The sequence below is a fragment of the Buteo buteo genome, chromosome 4, assembly GCF_964188355.1.
Source record: "Buteo buteo chromosome 4, bButBut1.hap1.1, whole genome shotgun sequence".
Taxonomy (NCBI): Eukaryota; Metazoa; Chordata; class Aves; order Accipitriformes; family Accipitridae; genus Buteo; species Buteo buteo.
The window spans coordinates 38,992,312-39,018,438 of NC_134174.1; the positions used below are offsets into that span (position 1 = coordinate 38,992,312).

The 26,127-nt window shown below is 38.5% G+C and overlaps 1 protein-coding gene across 1 annotated transcript in view; it reads right to left on the bottom strand.

Moving 5' to 3' along the window:
• Positions 1-1,346: 1,346 nt before the first annotated feature.
• Positions 1,347-26,127, bottom strand: part of NRG3 (neuregulin 3) — a 424,200-nt gene continuing 399,419 nt past the window's right edge. The window contains exons 7-9 of the mRNA XM_075025600.1: positions 17,279-17,406; positions 7,950-8,120; positions 1,347-2,048 (exon numbers count right to left, since the gene is read on the bottom strand). Coding sequence (XP_074881701.1) covers positions 1,541-2,048; positions 7,950-8,120; positions 17,279-17,406 — 807 coding nt within the window. The 3' untranslated portion in view covers positions 1,347-1,540. The remainder of the gene's footprint in view (positions 2,049-7,949; positions 8,121-17,278; positions 17,407-26,127) is intronic.

Sequence of the window (26,127 nt, forward strand, 5' to 3'; positions counted from 1 at the left end):
ACAATTAATTTGCTGCAAAGGAATGTTTTAGAAGATTCTGTATATGCTGTAATTTTTTTTTTTTAAATCAATCTTCAGACATTAACCAGGGAAGGCTATTTAGCAATTTTTTATTATAGCTGATTTTCTTTTTCCCCATGAATAAGCAGATATTTTAATACTAATAAAACCAGTAATGTGTGTGTCACTGAACCCAATTCATTGCATTATTGGCATATTGTGTTACAATTTACGGGGGGAAGAAGGACTCAAAAGAAAGCAAATGCAAAAAATGCTTATAATGTGATTGGGATATGGCAAACAGGAAATGACATTTCTTCTCTAAGGCCTTGATCCCCTGCAAGGCGTGATTTGGTGGAAACCATCTGCTCTTACATAGCCCCATTAGAATCAGATCTGTGCATGCTTGTGGGTCTGCCCATACTGAACCATCTGCAGGGCTGAAGCTTTAAAGTTCAAAAGCCTAAGCCATGATTAATTAAAGTGACTGGAGAACTGAAAGCGGGAACAAATTAGGGCAGCGTGGACACTTATCAGCTGGATTTTTATCATATAGGATCTCCCTGACTCTCCTCTGAACAACCCATAATAAAAAATATGTTAAAAAAAATACACACGCACTCAGAAGTGCTCCTTGAGAGCTTACAAATGCCTTCAAAGTATAACAGTTTAGAAATGTTGAGGGGTCAGTAACGAACAATGGAGTTTATGTTCCCACTCAAAAAAACCCAAACCCAAACCCAAGCCAAAACCTGTTGTAATACACGCTTTTGCACTTTCTCTTGTTCTTCCTCGCTCTCCACGAAGACAGCTCTGATAGGCAAAGCTCAGAAGCTGGAGCAGCTGCGGGCTCCTGACCACTGCATCTTTACAGACCCCAATCCCACTCCACGCTTGGCCAAACCCAGAGCTCCTCTATGTTTCCACTGACTTTCTTGGCCTGACTGACACATTAAAGTAAGGTCGAGAGTTAAGCATCTGGCTCAATTTAGGGATTTATTGTCATTCCACCGTAGGTACCTGTGCTGCTACCTCAGAAGTAGATGTCTGCGTGCCTGTTTCCATGGTAGGAACCTGGAACCAAGAGGAGCGGGGAAGAGGGGATCGGGTCTGTGCCAGGGTCACGGGACTTGCTCACCAGGGTCTGAATCCCCAGCCAGCAGCTCAGTGCAGCGCTGCCATGAAACCAGAAATGAATCTAAGAATGGTCTTGGCCTCCACTGAAAAAAAGATGCATAGCCTAAGCCTTCGGACAGCCGAACGGGACTGTGGTAAAATGCTCTGTAACTGAAACTGTATGTCGAATCCTGCCTAGAAAGCACCTGATGTACGCTTCATCCCTCCTGGAACTTTTCCCTTAAAAAAATATTTTGTTAAAAAACACTATGTTATGAGGGCGATTGACTATTTGGTTTCTTCTAAGTAGATGCTCTTAAATTAATGCATATAAATAATTTGTATTTAATTTCCTCCCTTCCTGTTTAGCAAAGCATCGAATGCACAGATCTCTGGTTTCCCCTCCCACAACCCCCACACAAAGTCACTTGGTCAATACCGAGTCTCTTTGCGTTTCGCTTTTTAAGACAAATTGTGCCTCTCGCTCTGACTTGGCCATGGGGCTCATGGGCAGAAAGGCCGTGTTTTCGCTCGCACCGCTTTCTGCTTCTACGCTCGCCAGTTCATAGTCCTCCGACCGCCTCGCGTCCGTCAGAATCCGAATCTGCTCCTGCACAGTTTCTAGCAATATTTTCACTTCATGTTGTTCTGCTATAAGACAATTACTGACTGGGGAACTCACATTGACAAGTTCAGCTGAATAGGAGTTTTTGCACCATTTGATGCCTGTTACTTCAGAAACATTTTGCATTTGCATGCAGGCTTCATCCAAGCCCACAGACGGGATGATGGGAACGGAGTTGGCCCTTGAAGATGAATAGCCGACCAAGTCCTTCTGATCCACGTTATTAAAATAAGGGGTCGTCTCTCTTGAAGGCAGTTGCATATTTATTGAAGTATTCTGAGGAGTTTTTAAACCACTGGATGAATACCTGGAAAGAGTAAAAAGAAGTTTTTGTTGTACATCAAGCGGTCAGATGCAACCGGCAGCAGAAATGCTGTATGAGATTCAGTGAACTGTGCTGGAAATCTATAGGTCATTTTTCCCTCGCGCTAGGAGCACTTGGTAATAGTGCGGCCCTGGGGAAAATAACAGACTTGGGAGACCTGGTTTTGATTCTCAGAGCTGCTGGTGGCAAACCACTGCTTGTCTCTCGGTCTCATTTTGCCCACCGGTATATAATGACAATTCCTTTTAAAAAGATTTCAGGAGTTATCCTGTATTACTAATTTTCTTTGAAATTAAATTTGAAATTCCATTCCCACATTCCTAACTGGGGAAAATGGATTGATGCTTTCTTCAACATCAGAACTCTCAATGTCAAATGGCTATTTCAGGAAAACACTTAAAAAAGGTGCAGGAAAAAAGAACTTGAAACAAAACATGGTTGTGCAGTCTTTATTTACATGGAAATGATTGCCTGTGCTCCCCTTCAAACAAGCAGAGCATCTAAGTGCAATGTACCTCTGAAAAACATGTCTTTTTTTCAATAGCCCATACTCCTAATGTTGGCCTGAATTGTTTTCTTAGATCTCATCCGGAAATAGAGCCAATGTATCGTGCTTGAGCAAATGTCTGTATTTTCCTGATATTGTAATCTTGTGTTTCAAAAAAAAAATCCTTTATCCTCCATTAATACATATCATAGTATGATTTTATTTATTGTGAGGCAACTTTGGTGAATTTTTATCAATATTTCCATTTTGTTTCAAAGTCAAATTCATTATTCTGGTCAGAAAGTGTTTTCATTTACAGGCAATACTTAAAAAACAGAAATGGAAAGTATACCAAATATAAAATAAAGGAAACAATGAAAAAGAAAAAAAAATGTTTCCCATCTGAGAAGTAGTATTACTAGAAATTTGGATCTCTAAGAGTTACTATATTTACTAGTCATGATTGCCAAGGACCACAGACATCACCTTAGTACCAGAACATATTTTATTTATAATCAGCTTTGTGACCATATCATTATTTAATAAAGCAAGCTAATGGTGAAGTCTAATATGTTTTACCTATGGATGAGGAAAGCAACATTTAGATCTGGTGTGGAAGGCAGGTGCTTTGAGCTCTGACTTGAATGGTATTTTTCTGAAAGCTGCTTAAGCCTCCTGGACTTCACTCGGGATATCCTTCTACTCACACGTGCCTTGCTGCTTTTTGGCATTAGCAGAAAGACAACTAAGGAAAAGAAAGTGAATTGCATGAAACAGCCATAGTCCGGTATCAGCACACAACGCTAATTAACCGGAAAGGCTTCTTTGGCCCCATCCTCCTGGCGAGCTGTCAGACAGGAGAAAGAGAGGAGGAGATATCTTCAGGCTCATTTCCAGCAGAGTGCCGCTGGCTTGTAATTAACTCGTCTATGGTGGCACCGCGTTTGTACAACTGCTGGACACATTAACCTGTACATGTGCATGCATTCAGTTCTGTGCAGCCCCTGTACGAAAACTCTCCAGGCATCCTCAAAAGACCAGAAAACACAACTGGGAGGTCTGTGATAAGGAAGAAGTGTTGTGATCTCTGCTGCTGTCTGATGGAAAGAGATACTGCTTTGGGAAGTGGGACCTAGGGGAATAATATAGCAAGTGGCTTATTTGGATGCATGCTAGAACTTCTTGTACATGCTATACAGCTGCGTTTATGTTTTACATCTGAGCCAGCAGAGACTCAGCTTTTGGTTAGTTACATTTGCACTACGCTTAGACACACTTGTAGCCATTTATGGAGGGCCTTTTTACAACAGTTTTCAAGAATCGGTATGAATGAAATACTGATCAGGGATATTATTCCCGAGGGAGGACAATTAAAAAAAAATAAAATTAAAACAAAACAGTGCAGACCTTTGGGTTGTGCCCATTCTTGTTTCCTTTGCTTATTATATAATTGTTCAAACGACTATAGCTGGAGAGATCGCATCAGTTGCATTATTCCCTTTTTTGGTAATTCAGGCCCTAAATATATTCTGGGCTGCACCCTGAAAACAAAGGGAGTGAATGTTTTTAATGAATTTCACATGCAATGGATGTCTTATATGGATGATACATAAGCAAAAACAAGAAAAGACTGAATTAAAATGGGTTTGGTGAGAAATCAGTAACATTTGCCAATTCCATGACAGAGGTTCAATTATTCTTGGTATTTTAAAAACTAATTGGCAGCAACAATAACATGTAATGCAATGCCTGGCATATTTCCATAACATTTTTTGAAGTACAGACACACCAGTTTTATGCCAGAACTACATGTTTATGCCCTGTGCTCACAGGACTTTCAAAGGAGGACTAAGGCTGAATTAAAGCACATACACTGCATGCAACAGGCAAGGTATTAAACTAGTAGGGATATTACATCTAAACCATTTGAGACTCAGCTTTTGGTTAATTACAAACTGATCCATGCTTCTACTTGTGACACCAGACTGCTGCTGTTTTCAATAGACTGAGACTTAGACCTATAATTGCAGAATCTTAATTACTTTTTCCTATAATTAACTTTCCCAGCACTACAGTTCCTTCTAAGAAAGATCTGGTTTTTTATCTGAAAAATTTTGTCTGAATATGATCATACATGTGCATGTATTTCAAAGTGGAGCTCTCTCTCCACCCTCTTCCTAAAAACAAGCAAAAAAAGAAACTCAAACATTTATAAATATGCAACAATAATTATGTTATACTGTGTTTAGGAGTCCAAATTAAAAAATGAAACTGAAAGAAGCATAATAATTTTAATACCCCCTTCAAATAGATATTAAGGAGAGACAGAAGGGATCAGAACTTAAAATACTAAATGTTTTTTATTTAGCATAGTACCAATAGCTTTGCTATAAGCTCTATTGCTATAGGTGTTCAGTATATGAGCCTGACGACAAGGTCCGATAAGATGAATGGGAGTCATTCCAGCGGCACTACCAGGCTTCGGTTCACCCTTGTAAGCACATATACCTATGTATACACACACCCCATTTTCTACCTGTAGGTATGACACATGGGGTCTGGCATACATAAACACAGTTGTATCTGTATACGTACACATTCACAGGCTACAAGGCACTACTAACACTTCATACTGTGTAACGCAAACAGCTGTCACTGAAAGCATGCGATCAAACTGCTGTCCACTTAACTGCACGTAAACTTGTGACACCCTCAGGGACTCGAGTCAGTCTCTGAGATGTGACCGGCATGGAGAGAGTTTGTTTTCTTTAAGCCCCTCATTTCAAGCAGGTTTTTCTACTCCTTCAGGTAGCATACTGATTAAATAACTGATACCAGCTGTATTTGACTGAAACTCTGCAAATATTAGATCCTGTTGGAAATAATGAGATCTGGTGCTTCTTGAAGGCAGCAAAAGCTTCCTTCTCAATGTGGGATGGGAAGAGGAGCACTTTTACAGGACTACACAAGAACTAATCAGGTAAATTAGCCTCTTTTCTATCAAATGCAAACATAGAAAACCTGACTAAACTTCAGCCAGAGCTGCTGATGGATGAACTTCAGAAGGCTCACAGAATTAGGGAGATAAACTGCTTTGATCTGTGCATCCCTATAGGGAAAGATGGAGGTGAAAAGGGAGAAGAAAGGTAGGTGTGTAACTTCTGCAGGTGACAAGGGAACTTGGCATTTGGGCTGGAAAACTAATGAGAATACCAACACTATGAAACTAGCAGATATTTAGATGGTAAAAGTCATCTGATTTGGGGGAAACCTCTTCCTAAGTTAGAAGAATTCCACATAAAGTAGAATTAGTGAATTATTTTTAATTTTTGTTCAGAGATAAGATGTGTACTTAATATTTCGGTTGAAGAGATTACTTCATTGCTGCAACACAAAATAACTTGCAAAAAGTTTTTTTTGTTACAAAAGACTTAAAAGTCTTAAAAGACTTTACTTTCATAAAAACCATCATCAGTAAAACATCGTAATAAAGTAAGATCAAAGAATTGCTTTTGTTTTCATGCCTAACATTGACATTTAAAAAATTCATTTTCATGGGTACTAGTGGAAGACTTTTGGTGTCATATTTGTGATACAATCTGTGTCAGAAACTGCTGTGACTCCCTGTCACAATACCACCTGTTGATGTACTCAGAGGACTCCTTCTGAGAAAGGCCCCATCGTTAGAGTCGCTATTAGGAAGCTCTAACTCTACAGACATCCTTAGCGCACAAAATATGGATGAAGTGCTTTAGTGGACGGAGGCCAGAAGGCGTCACAGTCTGGTCCAAATATCAACCTTTTGCAGAACGGCAGATTTAAAATATAGACCAGTACAAGATGATACTTGTAATATCACACACTGATTTCCTAGAGAAGAGTAAATACAACTGCCCACAAGACAGCTTTGCCGTTTTCTACCTCACCTCTCAACCTAGGAAGAGGCTGCAGCACTCTCCAGAGCCCGGGTTACAAGACACTGCCACTGAAGAGGGAAGGCTGCTAGCCTGCCCCTTTCAAGAAGGGTTGCATTCAAAGTCACAATTTTTGTAAGGAATTGTACACACATTATCATACAAACAAACAAAAGTATATTTACTGCAGGAAGTAATAATCAAGTTTTTCCTTAGAAGAAGCAAACAGAGACAATGAAAGAAGTATGAGACAAATTTGTACTTTTTAAAAGAAATCACCAGATACCCAAACCTTTTGCTGCTTTGCTTTCTCCCTTCCAAGGCAAGCCCTGTTCTTTGTCTGTCTTTCCTAATTACTGTGGCCAACTTTGTTAGGTAGATTCAGCTACAAAACATTTTGTGAGCCATGTGCCCTCTCACAGAGTAGCCCAGACTGGACCAGCCTGCTGCAGGGCAGAAAGCGTGGCAAGGGAGGCGTGGGGGGACCGTGTGCCTGCGCGTGTGCCCACGTGTGCAACGACACATGTCTAACGACGCTCATTCGTGGTCAGCACTTGAGGCTGTCATTTCCCAGGAGGTCAGAGTGGATAGTGATAAGAGCTCCTTCCCTGAGGAAAATTAGACACGTAGGCAACCTCAGTTCTGCACTTCATAAAGCCAGTTCTGATGCGAAAAATGTACAGCTGCCTTCTCACAGTATAACTATTCACCTTGCCACACGTAGCTGGGACTTACACGTATCCAAAAGAAACTGGTGTCGTTTTATTCCATTCCAGATATCACTCCTTGTTTTACATATAATATGTTTGTAGTGATTCTGGAAAGTCTTTGGAAATCTATAGGGATATGTAAATATTATGCAAAATACCTCAGCAATTGCAAAAGACTTCAAAGGCAGCTGTAGGTGCTCAGGAGCACTTCTGAAATTCAGACCTTATGTACAGCTGGAGCTCACATTCAATATTCTAATAAGCTGAATTAAAAAAAGGAAAAATATTGGATTCTTTGTGCATTTTCAAAGACAAACCTGTGTGAAGTGATCGGACTTCGGTCTACAGCAAACACACTTTGCAATGCATATTGATTTATTTAAAAAAACATGTAAGTTGGACTTCTGAATTATTTTCTCTTATTTGCCCAGTGCTGACGGAAGCACAAAATGCTCTGCAAAAGTTACTAGAACATCATGGCACCGCTAGAAAAAGCATCAGTTATACAGAGTAACGTTGCCAATCACTTACAGTTTGTTCTAATCTCTCCTTCTACAGCCTTTGAAAGGCTTAAAAAGAGCAGCCAGCCAAATAAAAATGTATTACCTTCAAAGAGCCAGTACGCTGAAAACATTCTTCTGCTTTCAGTACTATAAACCCTGGATCCACAGTACACTACAACAAAGTTGGAAGGACTGTAATGGCAAAGCATATGAACCGCGTAACAGCAGCCATTCACAAATTGGCTCACTTCAGTTATGTTATTACTTACCCGTGACAAGGTATTGTGTCCTGGTCTGTGATCCTTGACTCTTCTAGCTGTTGATATGCTGGTCCTGTAATTCCATTGAACCTACCCCGAGGTAAGGGAGGAGTCCTCCGAAAGGCATTTCTATGTAGCATCCCATTTTTTTGTCCTGGGCTGCAGCATGAAGAGAGACTTCTAGGAACAACACCAAGAGTATGGTAAAAATTATCACAGCAAAAGCGTAAACTTCTGCAAAGTAAAGATTCAGGATCAATAACGCATGGATTACTGTTTTTATAAACTTTGCTGTGGCAGTGTATGATGTCAGTAGAAATTCTCTAGGGAAATACAATACTATAATCCGCAGTTAGCTGCTGTTTATGCCATATTTAATACACCACCTCTCTTCTAGGAATGAAAATAATTGCCTGGTATATTAAATGTTTTCTTGTACTTGATGAAGGATGCTTCTTTTCCTCCATGCTGCATACCATAATGCTGCTATACAGAGTTGACTCCTCAGATACTATAAACAAACAGCACAGCTCTATCATACCTACATCTGAGCTCGAAATCGTATCTTAAACTGAGAGCCCATTATATCATCTATCAGCCTACGAGGTGCTGCTTCCTGATACAACAACATTAAACTGGGAAAAAAATACAAGTGAAGAATATGAGTGAAGCTTATGAACTGCAGCTTGAAGAAACCATCTATGTCACAAGTTTTCTCCACGTTGAACAAGATTTCTTTTCCATGTTGTTTTATTCTTGTTTTATATACAGATTGTTTTCTTGTTTATATACATTGAGAAATACTGTGTCGTTTCTTTATGTGATATAATACAAACTTGAACATGATAAAAAAAAGTAATAGTTTTCTACTTATTTAAGAAAATTGCTTTTGTAAACATTTTTGTAGTGTTTTGGAAAGAGAATGGATTTTTTCCATTTTGTGCAGGAATTAAAAGGTATCTGGAATCCATAGTTTCGTCATATTAACCATAAATTCAGCTGTTGCTAATGTAAAAATAAGGGAACACAGAATTAAGGCAAGTCATAACCTATTTCTACTGTTAACAGGTCACAGTACTGCATGGCATGACTGGCTATCCATTTTCCAGCTACTCCTATTTCTCTTGACATCTCCTGGGTCTCAGAAATGCATATGTATTACCTAATATTCTGTCACATCCTTAATGATATTTCAATACCGGTTTTGTAGATGCATTTTAAGAGTCATTATTTTTGGTTACATGAATAATTTCAACTTCTGATACAATTCAGCTATGCAAAAGACTTTTGATAAGTTTGCTTCTCTTTTCCTATTATAACGTGACCTAAAAGCAATCTGCATTTTATACCTAGTGGGAACTTTGTTTATATTTAGGGCCACATCTACTCCCAAAGCAATTCTTGCTTGGACCAAATATCTTGGACAAATTCTCTTGGAGTGTACATTTCCATTAAAACCGACCTTTTCTCCCCAAAGTCAAAATATAAGAAATAAATTCAACAGTCTCTATCCTACTGCTCAGGCTAGCAGTGTTCCATCATGGTCTCCACTTTGTTCTCTTCCACACTTTTACTTTCCTGGTGCTTTTTAATTGAAAAAATCAATAACCCATAGCAATAGCACTCCCCCAAGGATTTTTGATGTTTTCTTAAATAGATTTTTCCTTAGCTATTAAGGAGGCTGTGAAAAAACTTTCTTAAAAAACTGAAGTACTGGCCTTTCAATTCTGAAAGCTGACTTCAAGTTGTGAGTTACAGTTCATAATCTGTAAAATTACACTACCACGTCACAAAACAATTGACAATTTCTGCTTGGGCGAGTCTGAGATTATTGCATCTTGAAAGATGCAGCTGAATGAATAATCTGTGATGGATAATGAATTTCAGGGTTTTTTATTGATTGCAGTATATTCATCAATGTACTATAAAAGTCAACAAACTGATTAACTTAACAGACTTTAGACTGATTACCAATATTTGAAACTAGAAAGGCATTGTTTAATTGTGGTTGGTTTGATGCCCTTGCCCATCTTCCTTGTTGGATGAGAGCACATGGTCTCCCATCTAGTAGCACAAACGCAAATTTACAAAAACTCTGCATTTGTAGTAGACATAATTGCAACATAGATAGGTATACCTGAGATAACTGGTATAAACTGCAGCAAAGATGCATATAAATGACCTATCTGAACTTCCTTCAACTTGCACTGAAACTCTTGTTACTACATCTAACACTACTTGCTCCAAGCTGCTAAAAGCGTGTGGGCTGGTTAGACTGAAGGGATCTGGCACATGCCAACATTGTCCTGCAATCACACCAGTTCCAGAGCTGACAGAGCTTAAGCAATTGATTTGTTGCTAACGTGAAGTTCTTATGCTTTCAACATTTCTGACAACAAAAACAGAGGGGAAAATGAACAAAAATATCTGTGGTCGTGGACAGGACAAATTCACTACGGAGGGCAAGGAGATATGTACAGTCAGTGCAGCTGCAAGCTGCAGGATAATGCTAATTTCTTGAAGCATCAAAGACAGGATAGTAACGATTTTTGTTAAAAGTTCTATGAAAAAGTAACTCCAGCATAATAAACTTTTTCCTTTTTCACAAAACTGCTATGAATGCCAGCATACTCTTCCTCCAAAAATATTAAAACAGTCCCTCACAGGCTTCTGCTCTATTGCTCATGTAGAGTGTTCCTCACTGTGAGGCAAACAATGTCTTTTGGATTTCTTCAGGGAATTTATCCTCCTTTAGCCACCATCATGGTTTCTTCCTCCCTGTACTCCAGTCTAACTGAGTAAAAGAAACTAGCCCGCGTAACTGAGCTGTTAAATAAAACAGACCAATAAGGAAAGCTGCAGCAGATATGACTTTAAAATCTATTAAGCATTTACTCCAGAATAACAAAAATCATAATATGCTTGAACTGGTTCACAACTAATGCATAAACTAGGGGGAAATATAGTTCTGATAAATTAATGGTTTGAAAGAAGTAGTTCAACCATTTCTAAAGTTAATTAAGAACTTGGGATTCATTGTTGCAAATTGTTTTGTGTGAAAATTTTCTTTAGGTTGAGCAACCAAGTAAAAACAGTCTATCTCAGCAGGTGGAGTATTCTCTTCTCAAGGTACATATACAACTCCCAAGTGCAGTTAACCATGTTCATGAAGAGGAGACGACTTGCAGTGAATTTACAGTAACTCTGGGAATCCTCCTGTACTGCTTTTTAGTTAATTACTAAACAAAATTGATTATACATCACATTACAAACACATTCAGAATTAACTTTGTCAACAGGAACATGAAAAGCATTAACAAGAGGATGACAACTGTAGCGTTAAAACTTTAGATGGGATCCCAATCCTTCCATTCTTGTTTAATGAGCACAATGGAGCTACAGAAATCGTGCTTATAACCATGGTTGTGTGTAGATCTATTTTACTTATTCTTTCCCTTTTTTTCATGATCATAATTAATGAAAAGAAAGATGCAAAGTTGAGGGAGGAAGGAAAGTCCTAAAACTGATTGTAAATACTCTGGCTCTGTACCTGCAAAAACTGTACAGAGAGGCATATTATATTACATCCTACGTTACATCCTATATTACCTATCAATCATGAGATGCAAACATTAGTGTTGAAGACATGGGTTTTGGCCCTTGCAAGACAGAAACAGTAAATACATACCCCAATGACAGAGCTAGCTGCCAGATAGCAGTGTCTTCTGATGTTCCCTAGGAGCCACATTTTAAGCTAAGTTAGACAATCTACTGCTAACATTTGTACAGATCAACTATTCAGACTCTCAACCAATTTTCAGTTTTAATAAAAAGGATCTGTTATACCTGAGAACATAAGCATCCCTCAGTAAATAACATGCAATAATAATAACGCTGTATCACAAAGTCCTTTCGTCAGACTGTTTACAAGAACGAGATGACGCACAATGAGCGCGTCTCTCTTGGAGCCTGTTATAGACGGCTCCCCAAAGGGAGAAAGTTAACATAATGTTTGGGACTTCAACAAAGCTGTACGTGATTAAAAGAATACTAAGATTGTAAGGAGATTATTATGCCAAAAAAGTTGTGGCATGAGAGAACTGAACTTCATAGTTTTATCCGTTTTTTCTCTATAGCGTCCTGTATCCCAAGCATTTAAACACCACTCTTTCCCTTGCCTTTGCGAAGCCTGGGAAAACATCTCATCTACAATGGCACAATGACCTGTGTTTTCTCGCTTGTGATTATGAATCATTACAGCTGGTCAGGTTCTCAGCCCAGGTGGTGGAGTGGGACTGTAGCCTGCTGTTTGCAAAACTCTCTTCTCCCTTCACATATGTAGGAGAAGCTTTCCAGCAGCCAGCTTATACCTACAAATCTACTCTTTATTTCTGAAATTATCTATTCATGTATTCAGGAATAGCATGTGCCAGGGCTCACTGGGGACTTTGCAACTCTACATAAATCCTTCAACACTACCCATATCATCTGGTCACCATCCTGGTTCTACCAGATAGATACATACGACAGGAAAAAAGAACAGAGCATTCAAAGGTACCTCAGTGGCAGTGAGTTTAATAATCTGCCGTAACTTCATCATATACTCCCTGCAGTGCATTGATCAACCTTCATCCTAAAACTACAATGATATCCAGGCTACTACTCCAGAAAGTTGTTTTATATTGAAAACTTTGAGGCTTCTTTTCAGTTTAAAATTATTTATGATGAGTATACATCTATTTGTTCTCTGTGCCACCATACTCCTTCACTTTAAATAGGTCTCTTATTTCTCATTATGCTTTCTCTGATGTATTTATAAGCAGCAGTCATATACCCTTTTCAGTCTTCTGAACTGAAGACCGAAACGAGACAGACTCTCCAACACTTTCTATGGAACACAGATTATTAATTACTCATATTAGGTAATGGATGTAGTTTGAGTCCATAGTAATCAGGAGGACATTTTAACCAGGTGAGATAATAGTGGTATATTCTCATGCTATATTCAAATGAAGTGACAACAGTGTCTCATGAAGCGGTTTTAATGTTTCTGACTTTCTGACGGAAATGTCTTAACACTTCCTCTCATCCCATTTATCTTTTGCACATCTGCATCACTTTGTGACTTGGTTATCCTTTGACCAAGTAGTATATACTGAAACTCTTCTTCCTCATTTGTTTCTTAAATTTTGTTATTAGTTCCCAAATGCCTGACCTTGTATTTAGTACTGCTGAGCTTCAATCCAACTCTGTTATGCCTCTCTCTAAAGTTATTCAATTCATTCTTTATATCTAGATCTTTATCTGTATTGAGTCTATCTTTTAACTAATTTTTTCAGTATGTTCCATCTTTTTTACTCCAAAGTCATGCACAAAAGCATTAAACAAAATTTCTTCCCAACGTTGACTAATTCTTTGAGAGCTCCATTAGCGCTCCACTAGTGAATGTCTTCAGCCCAGCACTTACCTGCTCAACGTAACTGCTTACTATTTCCCTTTTAACCACCTCTGTGTTTCTGTATTATAGTTTTTCTGCCTCTCCCTGCTTTTTTCCATTAAAGGCATTAGACACATGTGACAACAAAGTTGACGGAGGCTGTGTAGAGATCTAGCTCACCTACACCAGATACAAAGAAAGTCACCAGTGTAGTGTTGCAGGAACTGCTGCTGGCAAAACTTATGACAGTTTTTAGCCTTTTTTATATCTACCCAAAGAATCTGCTTCCCCCACATTTGTCCTAAAGACTTGACTAGTCTAATTCAACTTAATAGGTCTTCAGTTCCTTCAATAAATTTTTTTTCCTCTTCCTAAATATTAGACATTTGCTATTCCATCATCACATGGCACAGCTCCCATTTTGATAGATTTTGCGACCAGACTTGAAATTTCATGAGCCACTTCTCCTTCCAGACTTCTTTCATCAAGATTAACCAGACCATCTTGACTTGAGGGCTTTGATTTCTGCATTATGCTGCCACTTTGACTGTAATAATGTCTATTTTCATACATTTGCTTCTATTTGTATTCTACCTTCATCCTCAAATACTCATCCTAACTGAAAAATGAAATATATTCATTCAGGATTGCCCCAACTGCTTCATCTATTATCTCTGTCCCACCGTCAGCTTTGCTTCTTCCTGTATAGTACTCCTCTTCTTTATATAGCAAGAACAATTGATTGCTTTCAGTATTAACATTAATTCTTAACTCACAATGATTCCTGGAAGTGTTCACTTCAAGCGTGACTTCTTGCCTGCTGTGATATAGTTTGTTGCTTACACCCCATTCCTTTTAGGCATTCTTTTTAGTAAATTTCTCCAGAAAACTATGTTCTTTCTTTGGGAAAATACCAGATTCCTTATACTTTCTCCCTTTCAGGCTTCCTCTGCCTTTACATTCTTAGTTGCTTTAGTTTATCAATACTTGTTCCTTGAAATTTAATAGCCTTATTTACAGAATAACTTTAATTTACTCTGTCTTTTGAATTAAACTGAGTCAATTATAGCAGGAGCATAAAGAGTAAAATGCTTACTAAATAAAAAAAATTGTTTATACCATGGTTTTCATGGTGTTAAAAGTTCATTAAAAATGCAAACACAAATTATTTTAAATTTTAGAGCAAGTTTATCCTATTTTGGCAGTTTTGTAAGACAATACAACTGCTCTAGGCTGAAAGCCTCTGCATTTGGCTTTCATCATGGTATTCTCTGAAATGAATCCCTCTAAAATCAATGATGATTGAATCAATGAATGAAAGTCAGGATGACTAATTACTAAGAAAACTGCTATTCAAAAGGATCACAACTCAATCCCATAATTAACAAAACTAATTTGTTTCTATCTGTTAGAAATTAAGACTATGGGTTTTCTTCTTACTAAAATCAACAGATAATCTGAGGTTAATTTTTGAGTGCATTGTAAGCTTTGCAGGAATTTTACTGATTAAACACATTTGTTACTTTCCAGTTCTGAAAGTACTAAGAGTTGGTTTACATATGCAAGCAGATGAGGTAGAATACTTCTACTGTAATAACAGTGCATAATACAGGCGAAATATTTTAGGAGTAAGATTCAGTGGAGACTCAAATTTTCAATTCAATCTCAGCAGTAATTCTTTGCATGCAGCTGAGGTTGGTAGAGACACAAAATTGCTATTATCTAATAATGTGAGTGAAATAACTAGGTGATCTCTGTCAGTCAAATTTCAGCAACCCCAAATGATACCCTGCCTTGAGAGTCTTACTGCAACAGGCCAAAATTGTATTGGTTTTAGGAACTGGAAACAGACAGCTCCTGATTTTAAGAAATGATCACCCATCATTAGTGCCCTTGAAAACACCAGCAGAGAAAACATGTCTGGATGTGGAACAAAATATTTCCGTAGCAAGCAGAAATAAAACAATAACATAGTTTAACAACAGCAAAGAACAGAGAACCTGCAGAGCTGCCGTAATTTTTCCAGGCTCACGTCAGGTTTAGAATGGAATGAAGGGATTTTTAGGACAAAATGTAACCCAGTGAAAAAATAAGTTTCCTCATTTGGCCACATGGAACACTATTTAGAATCTAAAGAAACTGAGTAAATTAGGAAGCTGTCACATGGTGCATAAATTAAAGACAGCCTTATAAGTCTTAAATGTTAAAGTCTGTGACATGTTTTATAAAGCAACGTCCCTGTATAATAAATCTTAAGTTATAAAACTACAAAAATAATTCTTTATAAATTAAGGTAACCACTCCGCATCTTAAAACAGTTCTGAAGCAAAGACTCTTAAGATAGCCCGGTACTTGACGTCTGCAAATAAGATGACTGTTGTTTTGGGCTTGTTGTTGTTGTTAGGTTTTTTTTTTTGTTTTCCCTGGGAAAGAGAGATTTTGTGTGCAAAGGTGTTAAAATGAGCAATCTGGGATTCTGCATTAGTTCACGGTAAATTCTGCGTGGCTTATTCTGTAATTTCCCTATGGAAAACAGGGAGTCTAGAGAGTCGTTCAGCTTTTATTTTAAGAGATGTTCCTAAACAGAAGAAATATTTTCAGTCTTTAATTTATTTCCACATTTTTAAGCTTAGGTAATGTCATGGTACAGCACCTATAAGATTTCAAACTTGGACATTGCCATGATGTTATTAAAGGTAAGGGAATGTTACTGTGTTTTTTCTGAACTTCACCTTTTGACTAAATGGAGATAAAATTCCCTCCAGAGCTTCTGTGAAAAGCACTTCAGGCATGAGTTCCATAGTTCATCTATGTTCAGTAAAATTATTAAGCATATTTTGAAAATCTTTGTGTAATAAGGAATAAGATCTAAGAAATGGATCTGACATGACAGTTGGCGTTTATTTTGCATGCCAAATTAAAGGCTTAAGTAAGGTAAAAGTAGGTAGGACCCAAATATCCCCTCCTGGCTCATAGGCTGCACTTTCGCAGGTTAAGCTAATCATTCATTCAAAAGAGAAGGAACATGTAAGCTGACTGGGGGACTACAATGAAAATGCACCAAATACTACAGAAGCTAGATCATAACCTCATGCAATCCCAGACTTTCGTTTTAGTGATTTTAAAAAATTATCCTTTCAATAAATAAGTCTTCCTCTCCAGATTATCTAGCTAAAAAAATTCTGAACTAATTTTTCTCAGCCGTTTTTCTCTCTCTGTGTGCTCTGGACCAGACATTACCACTGCCATTCCACCAACGCTATTGCTTGTACCAGACATGAGTTTGGTTTCTAGTCCTGTAATGAAGCATCTGCACTGTTTTTCATCCAAAAAGGCTATAAGCAGAATTCTAATCCAAATGCCATCCAGTAATGGGTGACTTTCCTCTTTTCTTCCTCTTGGAAACAACCATCCAAACTTTTTAGAGACTAGTTTTCAAAGGCCACCATGTGTTCATAAATAAGTCATTATTCATTTCGAGTATTATTTGTTTAAACAAACAGTGAGAAAGGCTGGAAGTTTGCAACCATGTCTTTCTGCAGCAAATGAGTCATTAACTTCGTGAACATTGATAAGGGAAGTCTAGTTTTTAATGGTTTCTCAAACTACAGTTGATTCAATCACTGGTCTGTGTCTACAGCTTGGATAGTGTCTTTAAATGCTTCCTCTAGGACTTTTACAAAATGCAGATGAAGTTGGTGAGCATTGTTACTGCCTTTTATGTCTGCAGCTAAGAAAATGCTTGGACATCTGCTTAATGAGTCGGCTGAGGCTCTGTTGGTACCGTACCATTCAGCATCTCTCCTAGTTGCAGCGCGCAATAATCCTGCACACGTACCACCAGTTCAACGACAGCCCTCGGCAGCCTGCCAAATCGCCCATCAGACAGCCATTTGCTTACCTATGTTGCTTGATGGGCTGGGTTCCTCTGTCGGGAGACAAGGCCTCTGGGAAAGACTGAGGGCCTGAAAAACTAGACTCCATAACTTTGTCCAGAATAGGCCCAGGATGCCTATCTGTTTTTGAATACTGTGGCACAGAGAATAAAATTAATTAATACACAAAAGGCAAAGTACATTGTTGATGCTATTCAATCAGAATTCATATCGGAGCGAGGTAAGAAGTGCTCTAATGCATTTTTAAATTAAAAATAGGCATTGCAAGTAATACATTCATTCACTATGGTTTACATAGCGGAAAGCACTGGTACTCATTATTCCCATTACCTTCTCCACATCAAAATGCTTGTATCTGCATTAGTAGCAAAATTACTGACTGATCTGCTCATAATGATAGGGAACGCTGATCCCTTTCACTAAAAACCTGTTTTTGTGGCTGTCCATGCAGAGACCGAGATCATGAAACACATCTCAGAGGACGGTCAGAACCTTCTTGGGTCCTTTGGAGATTTCAGTCAAACACTGCTTTTATCGGCATGCATAACTATGAAAACCAAACTGAAACAGCATTTGTATCATCAGCTAAGTAAGAAAAATATTTGAACCCTATCCATAGAGCCAGATACCCCTTCTGAACAAGTCTGAAATTTTTGACCTAGGAGTATCTGTGCTAGTAAGAACCATGTAAACATAATTCTTCTTGTGACAGTTGCAGGCGTAGGGCAGTCTCTGGGCACATAGTGAGACACAAAGGTCTGTAAAGCAGACACCACACATGAACAAGAACAGACCTTCTTCTTCTTGCTTTGTGATTCAACTGGAAATTCAGCAAAAAATTGTGCCTCTGATCCTGAATGGAGCCAGAAAGGCAAAGTATAAAAAAAGCTGCATTTTGGCTTGGAAGAAGAATCAATGCTGTTAGTGGATACTGGACAATATCTCAGACCTATGAGAGGTTAACCCACATTTCCACTCAAGTATGAAAAATACTGCACTTTGCAGATTTTTTACATTGCATTACAATGACCTGCACTAAAACTCATTGGTCTACTTTTCTTTAATCCAATTCTTTCTGTACTGAGTTTGCATTTTTAATACTAGATACCTAGATATCCTTGTTATCTTTATAACAACCTGGTATTGTGGAAGGCCAATGGCATCCTGGCCTGTATCAGAAATAGTGTGGCCAGCAGGAGCAGGGAGGTGGTTGTTCCCCTGTACTGGGCACTGGTGAGGCCGCACCTCGAGTGCTGTGTTCAGTTTTGAGCCCCTCACTACAGGAAAGACATGGAGGTGCTGGAGCGTGTCCAGAGAAGGGCAACCAAGTTGGTGAGGGGCCTGGAGCACAAGTCTTATGAGGAGCGGGTGAGGGAACTGGGGTTGTTCAGCCTGGAGAAAAGAAGGCTGAGGGGAGACCTTATCGCTCTCTACAACTACCTGAAGGGGGTTGTAGTGAGGTGGGTGCTGGTCTCTTCTGTCAGGTGGCTGGAGATAGGACAAGAGGAAACAGCCTCAAGTTGTGGCAAGGGAGATTTAGGTTAGATATTAGGAAAAATTTCTTTACTGAGAGGGTTGTCAAATATTGGAATGGGCTGCCCAGGGAAGTGGTTGAGTCACCATCCCTGGAGGTATTCAAAAAGCGAGTGGATACTTCAGGGTACTTCAGGACATGGTTCAGTGGGCATGGTTGATGGTTGGACTCGATGATCTTGAAGGTCTTTTCCAACCTAAATGATTTTATCATTCTATTACATGACTAAATATTTTATCAAGAAAATACAAATTAAAATAGTAATAATATAAAAAAAATCAGTGGTAAAAAATGCCATGCTATGATACAACAGCAAAAATTCATGGAGAAGATTGCAAGATTTCTTTCAAAGTACAGTTCTTCAGAATTATTTCGTTGACTAAGAAAAGACCAACAACTCCTTAAAAATACAGAATTATTTTCTGATTCTCACTTATTCTTATCTACATTTCCTCAGACTTCAGCAAAATCCAAAAGGAAAGTTATACAAGGTTACTCTTTTAAAAATGGGTTACATGCAATTTTAGTCCATCTACTCAGACTTCTTATGACCGATTTCTATAGAAAAAATAACAGATCTTCAAATTTTTCTCCAATGCTCTTCTCCCTGTTTCTCTTGTCCAAAATACCCCCATAAACAGGGCCAAAATCACTGCATATGTGCTTCTGAAGGCAAAGCTATAAGTGACAATATGCAAAACGTTGCCACATGCATGAAGTAAATACAACTGAAATAATAAGAAACACATTCCATTCTTATTTCTTTCAGTTACCATGATCTTAGTTGTCACTTGTAAATGTTGTAGATAAAATATTCAGACAGAAGTACAATTTTTAAGGTACTTATGCCTGTGAAGGTTTTAAACTTTAATAGTTATCCTGCCAGCTGCAGAAATGAAACTGTCTTTGATTTCTGACCTGAATAAATCAATTTGAGCTATGTAAAGAATGGGTTGTTAGTGCCAGGAAGCTATTTCTGTCCCTTTTGTGTTTGTTCATGATACTAAATTGACGGTCCGAATGGCTTATAAGACCATGAGTATGAAGTGAATCATGAAGGGTAATTAGAGATAAGCTGTGCCTTTTGCTGCATCCATGGTTAAGGTGGATGTGGGCTGGAGCAATGGTATACAGAGTCTTTCCTCATCACAACAGAGAAAAACCAGGACTCCCAGAAGCTACTCTGATGCTGCCTAGCAAACTATACCGAAGGTCCAACATCCAGCACCACCCAGACGCAGCCTGCAAAGGATTTTTTTCCCCTCTAACCAAACATTTATTTTACACCATTTTCAGATATACCACTTAACAATTACCATAACAGCCATAACATTAATTACAACAAAAATGTGAATCACGATTTAAATTGAGGGTGTGAATATACAGAGAATTTGAACAATGTAATTGAACTGATTTGGATGTATCACATTGTTCTTACATTTTAATAGGTCTAAACACCGTTGGGTTTATTCTCCTTTAGCTTAACCATAAGTGCCACATCCTTTCTCTGAGATCATCTCTGGAGAAAAATATCTACAGATTTCTGTGAGGAGTTTACAGCAGTATCCGTTGGTGCCCCCAGAAGTATGGTATAGGATTACTCCCCATCTGTATCCCAGCAGAGCCCATCCCGCTGCTTCCACAGCCCAGTTCTCACCTGGGCTGAGCTCTGCAGAGCCCTCTAAGTGTGAGCTGCTGAATACTCAGCCATGATGGAGAATAAGCTGTGAAATACTTGCAAAGGACTGTTCCAGTAGGTTGAAAACATCACTGAAAGCTTATCAGTATTTGGGTTTTTATGGTTTTATTGTCTTGCTTAATTATTTGTGCTTGTTTGAGCAATTACTGAGAAAAGCTGATGCATATGGCTAAATAAATTAAAGAATAATGATAGCATTTAAAAATAAACCATTTTGCAAATTTTCAATTTTTCACGGTTTCATGAAGAAAATCATCTGCTATGTACAATTACTCAGCTCTTTGACAATAAAAATCCACATGCTGCTAGTTAATGCTAAGCTAATCTGCAAAAGGCAGCCTGGGCCAGGAGACAAGAAATCAGCCTCTGCCACTGACCTACTGTATGACTGCGAGCACATAATTCCCCTGCTCCATGCCTTGTATTCTTTATTCTAAAATGTAGGATCCATGGATAACAAATGCCACTCAAGTGCTACAGAACGCTTTGACACTCTTGTCCTAGTATTATGCAAAACAAAGCACCCATCCCTCCCCCCAGCTTGTCTTAGCTCTTCCTCCTCAACGATTTTCCCAAAATAGTAATAATAAAAAGTCCAGAAATGCATGTGGCATTGGAAGAGAGGTGATGCAGGGATCCCATTTCAAAAAGGACTGAGAAGGCAGAGGGGTCAGCTTTAAATTAGATTCAGAGCAGGTGCCTCGAGGAGGTAAAGAGCCAGTGATTTTTCTGGACAGGCTGACCTTGCACAAAAGCCCATCAGGTGGTACATTTAACTTCCTTACAGCTGTTCCCATATGCTTTATATGTTTTGTTATCAACCCTAGCTCTAGACAGAGGCCAGTAAATTCAGGTTTGTCTATTCTGGCAGTTCTTCCTAAGTAGACATGTGAGACAGAAATGGGAAATTTGCTCTTGATCTTAGCTGATAAATCACATCACAACTCAGGTAAAACCACACAGTAATCTTTTAAAAGATTTAAGTGTATCTGTTGCTCAACATATATTAATTGCATTTCTATCACAGTGACTAAAAAGAATTTATTTCCTACTACTATCAACAAAAGGCAATAAGACACAAAAAAGAGCATTTTTCTCCCCTGATTATAAGACTATCAGAGACCTGGAGCTAGTGATTGCAAGCTATTAGGAACAAGCGTAGTGAAAAGTGAAACCACACACTACAGCATGAAAAGCATATTAACCACCTTAGAGGGAAAGTGATAGGGAATTAATAGATCCACTTAGTGCCGTGGGAGAAGGTATTAAAATCCACAAAGGTGAAAAAGGCCACTTTAAACAACCATGACAACTCTTAGAATCACTAAAGGAATGGCAAGGCTTCAGCTGCTTTTTTTTTGTTATTGCATGACATATTTGCCAAGTTATGAGAATTTAAAGAAACCCTCTAGCTGAGGTGGAAAAAGGAGGTAGTAATTAGGATCACTATTAAGACTCATGAAGGCTGGTGAACTAGAGAAAACCAGAAGGAGGGCCACAACACCTCCTCTCACCCCTTGCATGGTGTATGAGGGCACACAGAGCACTTGTCTTTCTATGAGGGGCAGCTGAGAATGACAATTTACTTCCTTTTGCCTATGAGGACACGGAACCATTTGCTGCAGTCCTGTGGAGCGCATTTGTTAAATATCTTTTGAAGATAATATTACCTCTTTGGGAAGGGGTACATAATACTAGGAAGTCCTAAGTTTCATGCATTAGGAGAAATAAATCTGAATCTCTTGTGTACCTCAAAGATCCTGCATTAAAAACCGGCACATCTATCTTTTGCTGACTGAAGAATTATAGCAAGATTACCAGTGCATTAGTATCCAAATCCAAGACACTAGAAAACCTAGCAAGAAATTAAGTGTGTTGCTGCCAGAATATTTGGGAAAAGCAGTGGACTTGAAGGAGATTCAGAAGAGACACTAGGAGCTGTGTTCAAGCAGTTATTTATGAATCCTCCTTACAGTATACAGTATTTTTCATCTAATTTGTATCCCTAACAAAATAATGGAATCGATACCAAAAGAAATAGACTCGGCACAGGTGAACACAATTACCAGCTATGAGCAGCAGGAGTTCAGAGAGAATACAGCTGTCCTGACAAAACCTAACCCTTTTTTTTACTTTACAGAATAACAACTGAGCAGAGGAAGGAAGTGGAGGAGGTGCAATGCATTTGAGTGCGGGAAAGAAAAGCATATGTCACTTCAAAATATTGTCTATGCAAACAAAAAGCTTTATTCGCTGCAATATAGCAAATGACAGGGAGGCATCCATGTTTTAACTTAGATGCCTAACTCTCCTTGCGTTCTTCCTCAACCTCGGGGCTTGCCAAGGGAGGTGCTGGATGTGGCCATTCTTCCTTGCTTGTGTTTACCCTGCTGATCACAGAGGGCAAACCCCAAAGAGAGTAACTTCTTAAATGAAGGGAGTTCTAAAAAGCCTACATTTTTCAGTTGGCCAACTCAATTTTTTTTCTGAATATCCTGTTGCTTAACTTGAATATCCACATCTGAAAGAGCAATCCTGCCATATGGCTGTTTAATGAACTTGGGGGAATGTCCAATGCTTCAAATCCATTTCTTAAACACTGCCTTTTGAAATAAGAATTGCTGCAACATAACCCACAGTCTAGGATGCACCGGGAGAATTCTGATACAAATGGAGAGTGTTTTAAAAGCAAACCATTCAGAGCTTTTAACCTTTTATATGGTTCTCATAATCACACTACCGTAAAGAAGCTTTAATTGGCATAGAGGTGGGATATCACAGGGACTGACGTCTGAAGTCCTTTTCCTTCTGCAGTAATGCAAACAGCTGCAAGTATAATGAGTTAGGCTAGAATAAAATGCAAATTTGTAATTAATTTTAATACTTGGTTCAAAACCAAAATGTGTGGTTTTTCTGTTAACAGCAATTTTGATACATTCACATGGCTTCTCTCATTTAAGAAAAGATTCAAAGTTGGCTTTGAAAATAAGTAATGAAAAATAATTCTTTTCCTTAAGTCCAGTCAAGGGTAAAAAGTGAAAAAAGGAATGATGAGGAGAAAAAGTATTTCACTGAGATTGGTCAAGAACTTTACAGCCACAAACCACTTGAAACACTATCTGCTATACCCTGGGTCTTGGAAAATAAGTAAAACCTCTTTATAGAGCAACACAGCATTTGGAAAGATCCATGCATCCTCTACTAATTGTAGCAAGCTCTGAGTCAAAATGTGATGGCTGTTTCAGAATAGACATTACTAGAATAGTCATCAAGAATAAGGAACCTTATGCAACTATTCTCAGGTCTACACTAATGTGTTCTCTCTAGAAGAAGAAAAAAGCAGGGTGAAAAACCTGAAAGCATCACCAGGTCCATTCAAAATAGGCAGGAGAAAAATATGGGAGAATCTTTTAGGGGAAGAGAGAAAGGTGACATACAAACAAGACAGTTTTCCCATGTAAGAGGAACACTTGGAGTAGGAAAAGAAACAGCTTCCAGGATTACATAAACCAAAATGCCAGACTGGAGGACAAGTCTCCAGAAAATAACCACCTTAATTTATTTACTTTTATTTATTGGCTCTTGGAAATGAAGGGAACTAAGATTTCTTGCCAAACCCATGTGGTGAGAGCCGCAGATGGGAATTGCAGAGAGATCACATCCAGGCAGTGACCGGCAGAATGGCAGCAGCAGAGCGTCGGAGCGAGTGGCAGCAGGAGCACTCTCCTCCCCACGCCACTGCCTGGTCCCTTTCCCACCCAGCAGATACGTCCAGGGCGGATCTCTGGTCTCTGATGGGGAGCCACTCAGCCATTCCTATGAAATACCATTTCAAAGTTCTTTTCTATTGCTTTGCCATACCCCCTGTCCTTTTTTCCCCCCTCCAATCTGCCAAGTTTTGTAAATATTTCATGATCTGCCTACATGCATTCCCGCACTAAAATCTTGCTAACAATAGAAACCATTCCTACCCTGCACTGTTATGCTACATCCTGCACAAGGTCATTCTGTTTTTCTTCCTTAGTATCTTTGCTCCCAAAGGGAAAATGCATTAATGGCAAGGAGGAAAACAGCTGCCTGCAAGCAGCCACAAGAACAAGAAAATGGTGTGTTAATTACCAGCACTGATAATGCCAGTCTGAACAGCATTAAAAGCTGAAAAGCAAATTTAGATTAAAATAATGAAGAATAATAATGGTTTTCAATCTCTAATATCTGGAATCTACAAACTGCCACTTTGGCCACTATGGCTATTGTTATGGCAAAAGAAAAAGACTTAAATAAAGCTTGTTGATGTGTTTGCCAGCTGCGCAGAAGACATCAAATAGTTCACGGTGATGATGGGTTGACAAAATATTGCACTGAATTACAGTGAGAAAAAGGCAAAGAACATATTCTTAGTGTTAACCAAGACCTACTTTATATGTTAGAACAAAAGAATCACAAAGGCTCTTTATAACGTTACCTTTTGTTGACATCATTATAACCCAACAATGCTCCCGACAGCTTCTTTTTAGGGGCTAGAAGTAATATATGACTGAATGAACTGAAAGTGAAACAAAGAATTGCACAAGATTCCCTAAACTGTGATTATGTCAATTTAGTGGAGCTATCTTCCTTCTTGAAATAGCATATGTTTCCTGAAACACAAAGCATATCATGACCACAATGGTGCTCCTATAAAACAAAACTTTTAGTGAACACAAGCAATGCTTTGACAACTCCTCTATCATAGCATGGAGGCTCTGCTTACTCTGAATTGGTTAAAAGGGCTTATACTTATTTCTACGTTAATTGGATGTAAACCAGGAGTTGAGACATCCGTGGCTAAGTGGGCATGAGTGCTCACTTTTGCTAAACACCCACTATTTTGATGGAATCTGGCAAATAAGGTAGTCAGCCCTTTAAGCAAAGCTAAGATACTATTTTTTTTACAGAAGACTTAAGCATTTAGAAAGGCTTCAATACATCTTTTATGATTTCCTATTATATTGCTGCCAGGAACCTTCTCAGTTGTTCTAAAGACTTTATTCAAAATAAGACAGCACTAAATGTTTATGACTGGGGGAAAAGAATGACATGGATTGGAAAATACCTTTCATCCAGGGTTAAACAAATTGGTCGTCTTCAAGTTCCTTAATTCACATACGCTGTATGTATTTCGTGATTGTGGGATTGTATTAACTTACATATAACTATACACAGAAAATGACTAAATAAATTTCAAATTAGTTTGAAAAACTAATCTCTTTCTGGTATCAAAAATCCCTTTAAATCAAGACCCAGGAAAATGAGACCATCTGCACACTCTTCCCTTGGGCACTAGTTTACATCTGTAAATTGAGTTCTAGATTTTGAATTTACTCTGAATTAACTGTGACAAATCTCTACATTTTTTCATGCAGGTTCATTAATTATTGGAAGACTTGAAATCACTTAAGTTCAAGGCCCCCCATTTCACCTACAAACCATACATATGAGCTAAGGTATTGCCGGAAACTGTAATAGTTACTTCCACTCCTGGATGCAGAGCTAGGGGGCTCAGCAAGGTCTATTACATGAACAAAATGTACCAGGATCCATTGAAATAACTTTAGAAAAAAAATCCCTGGTCAGTGTTT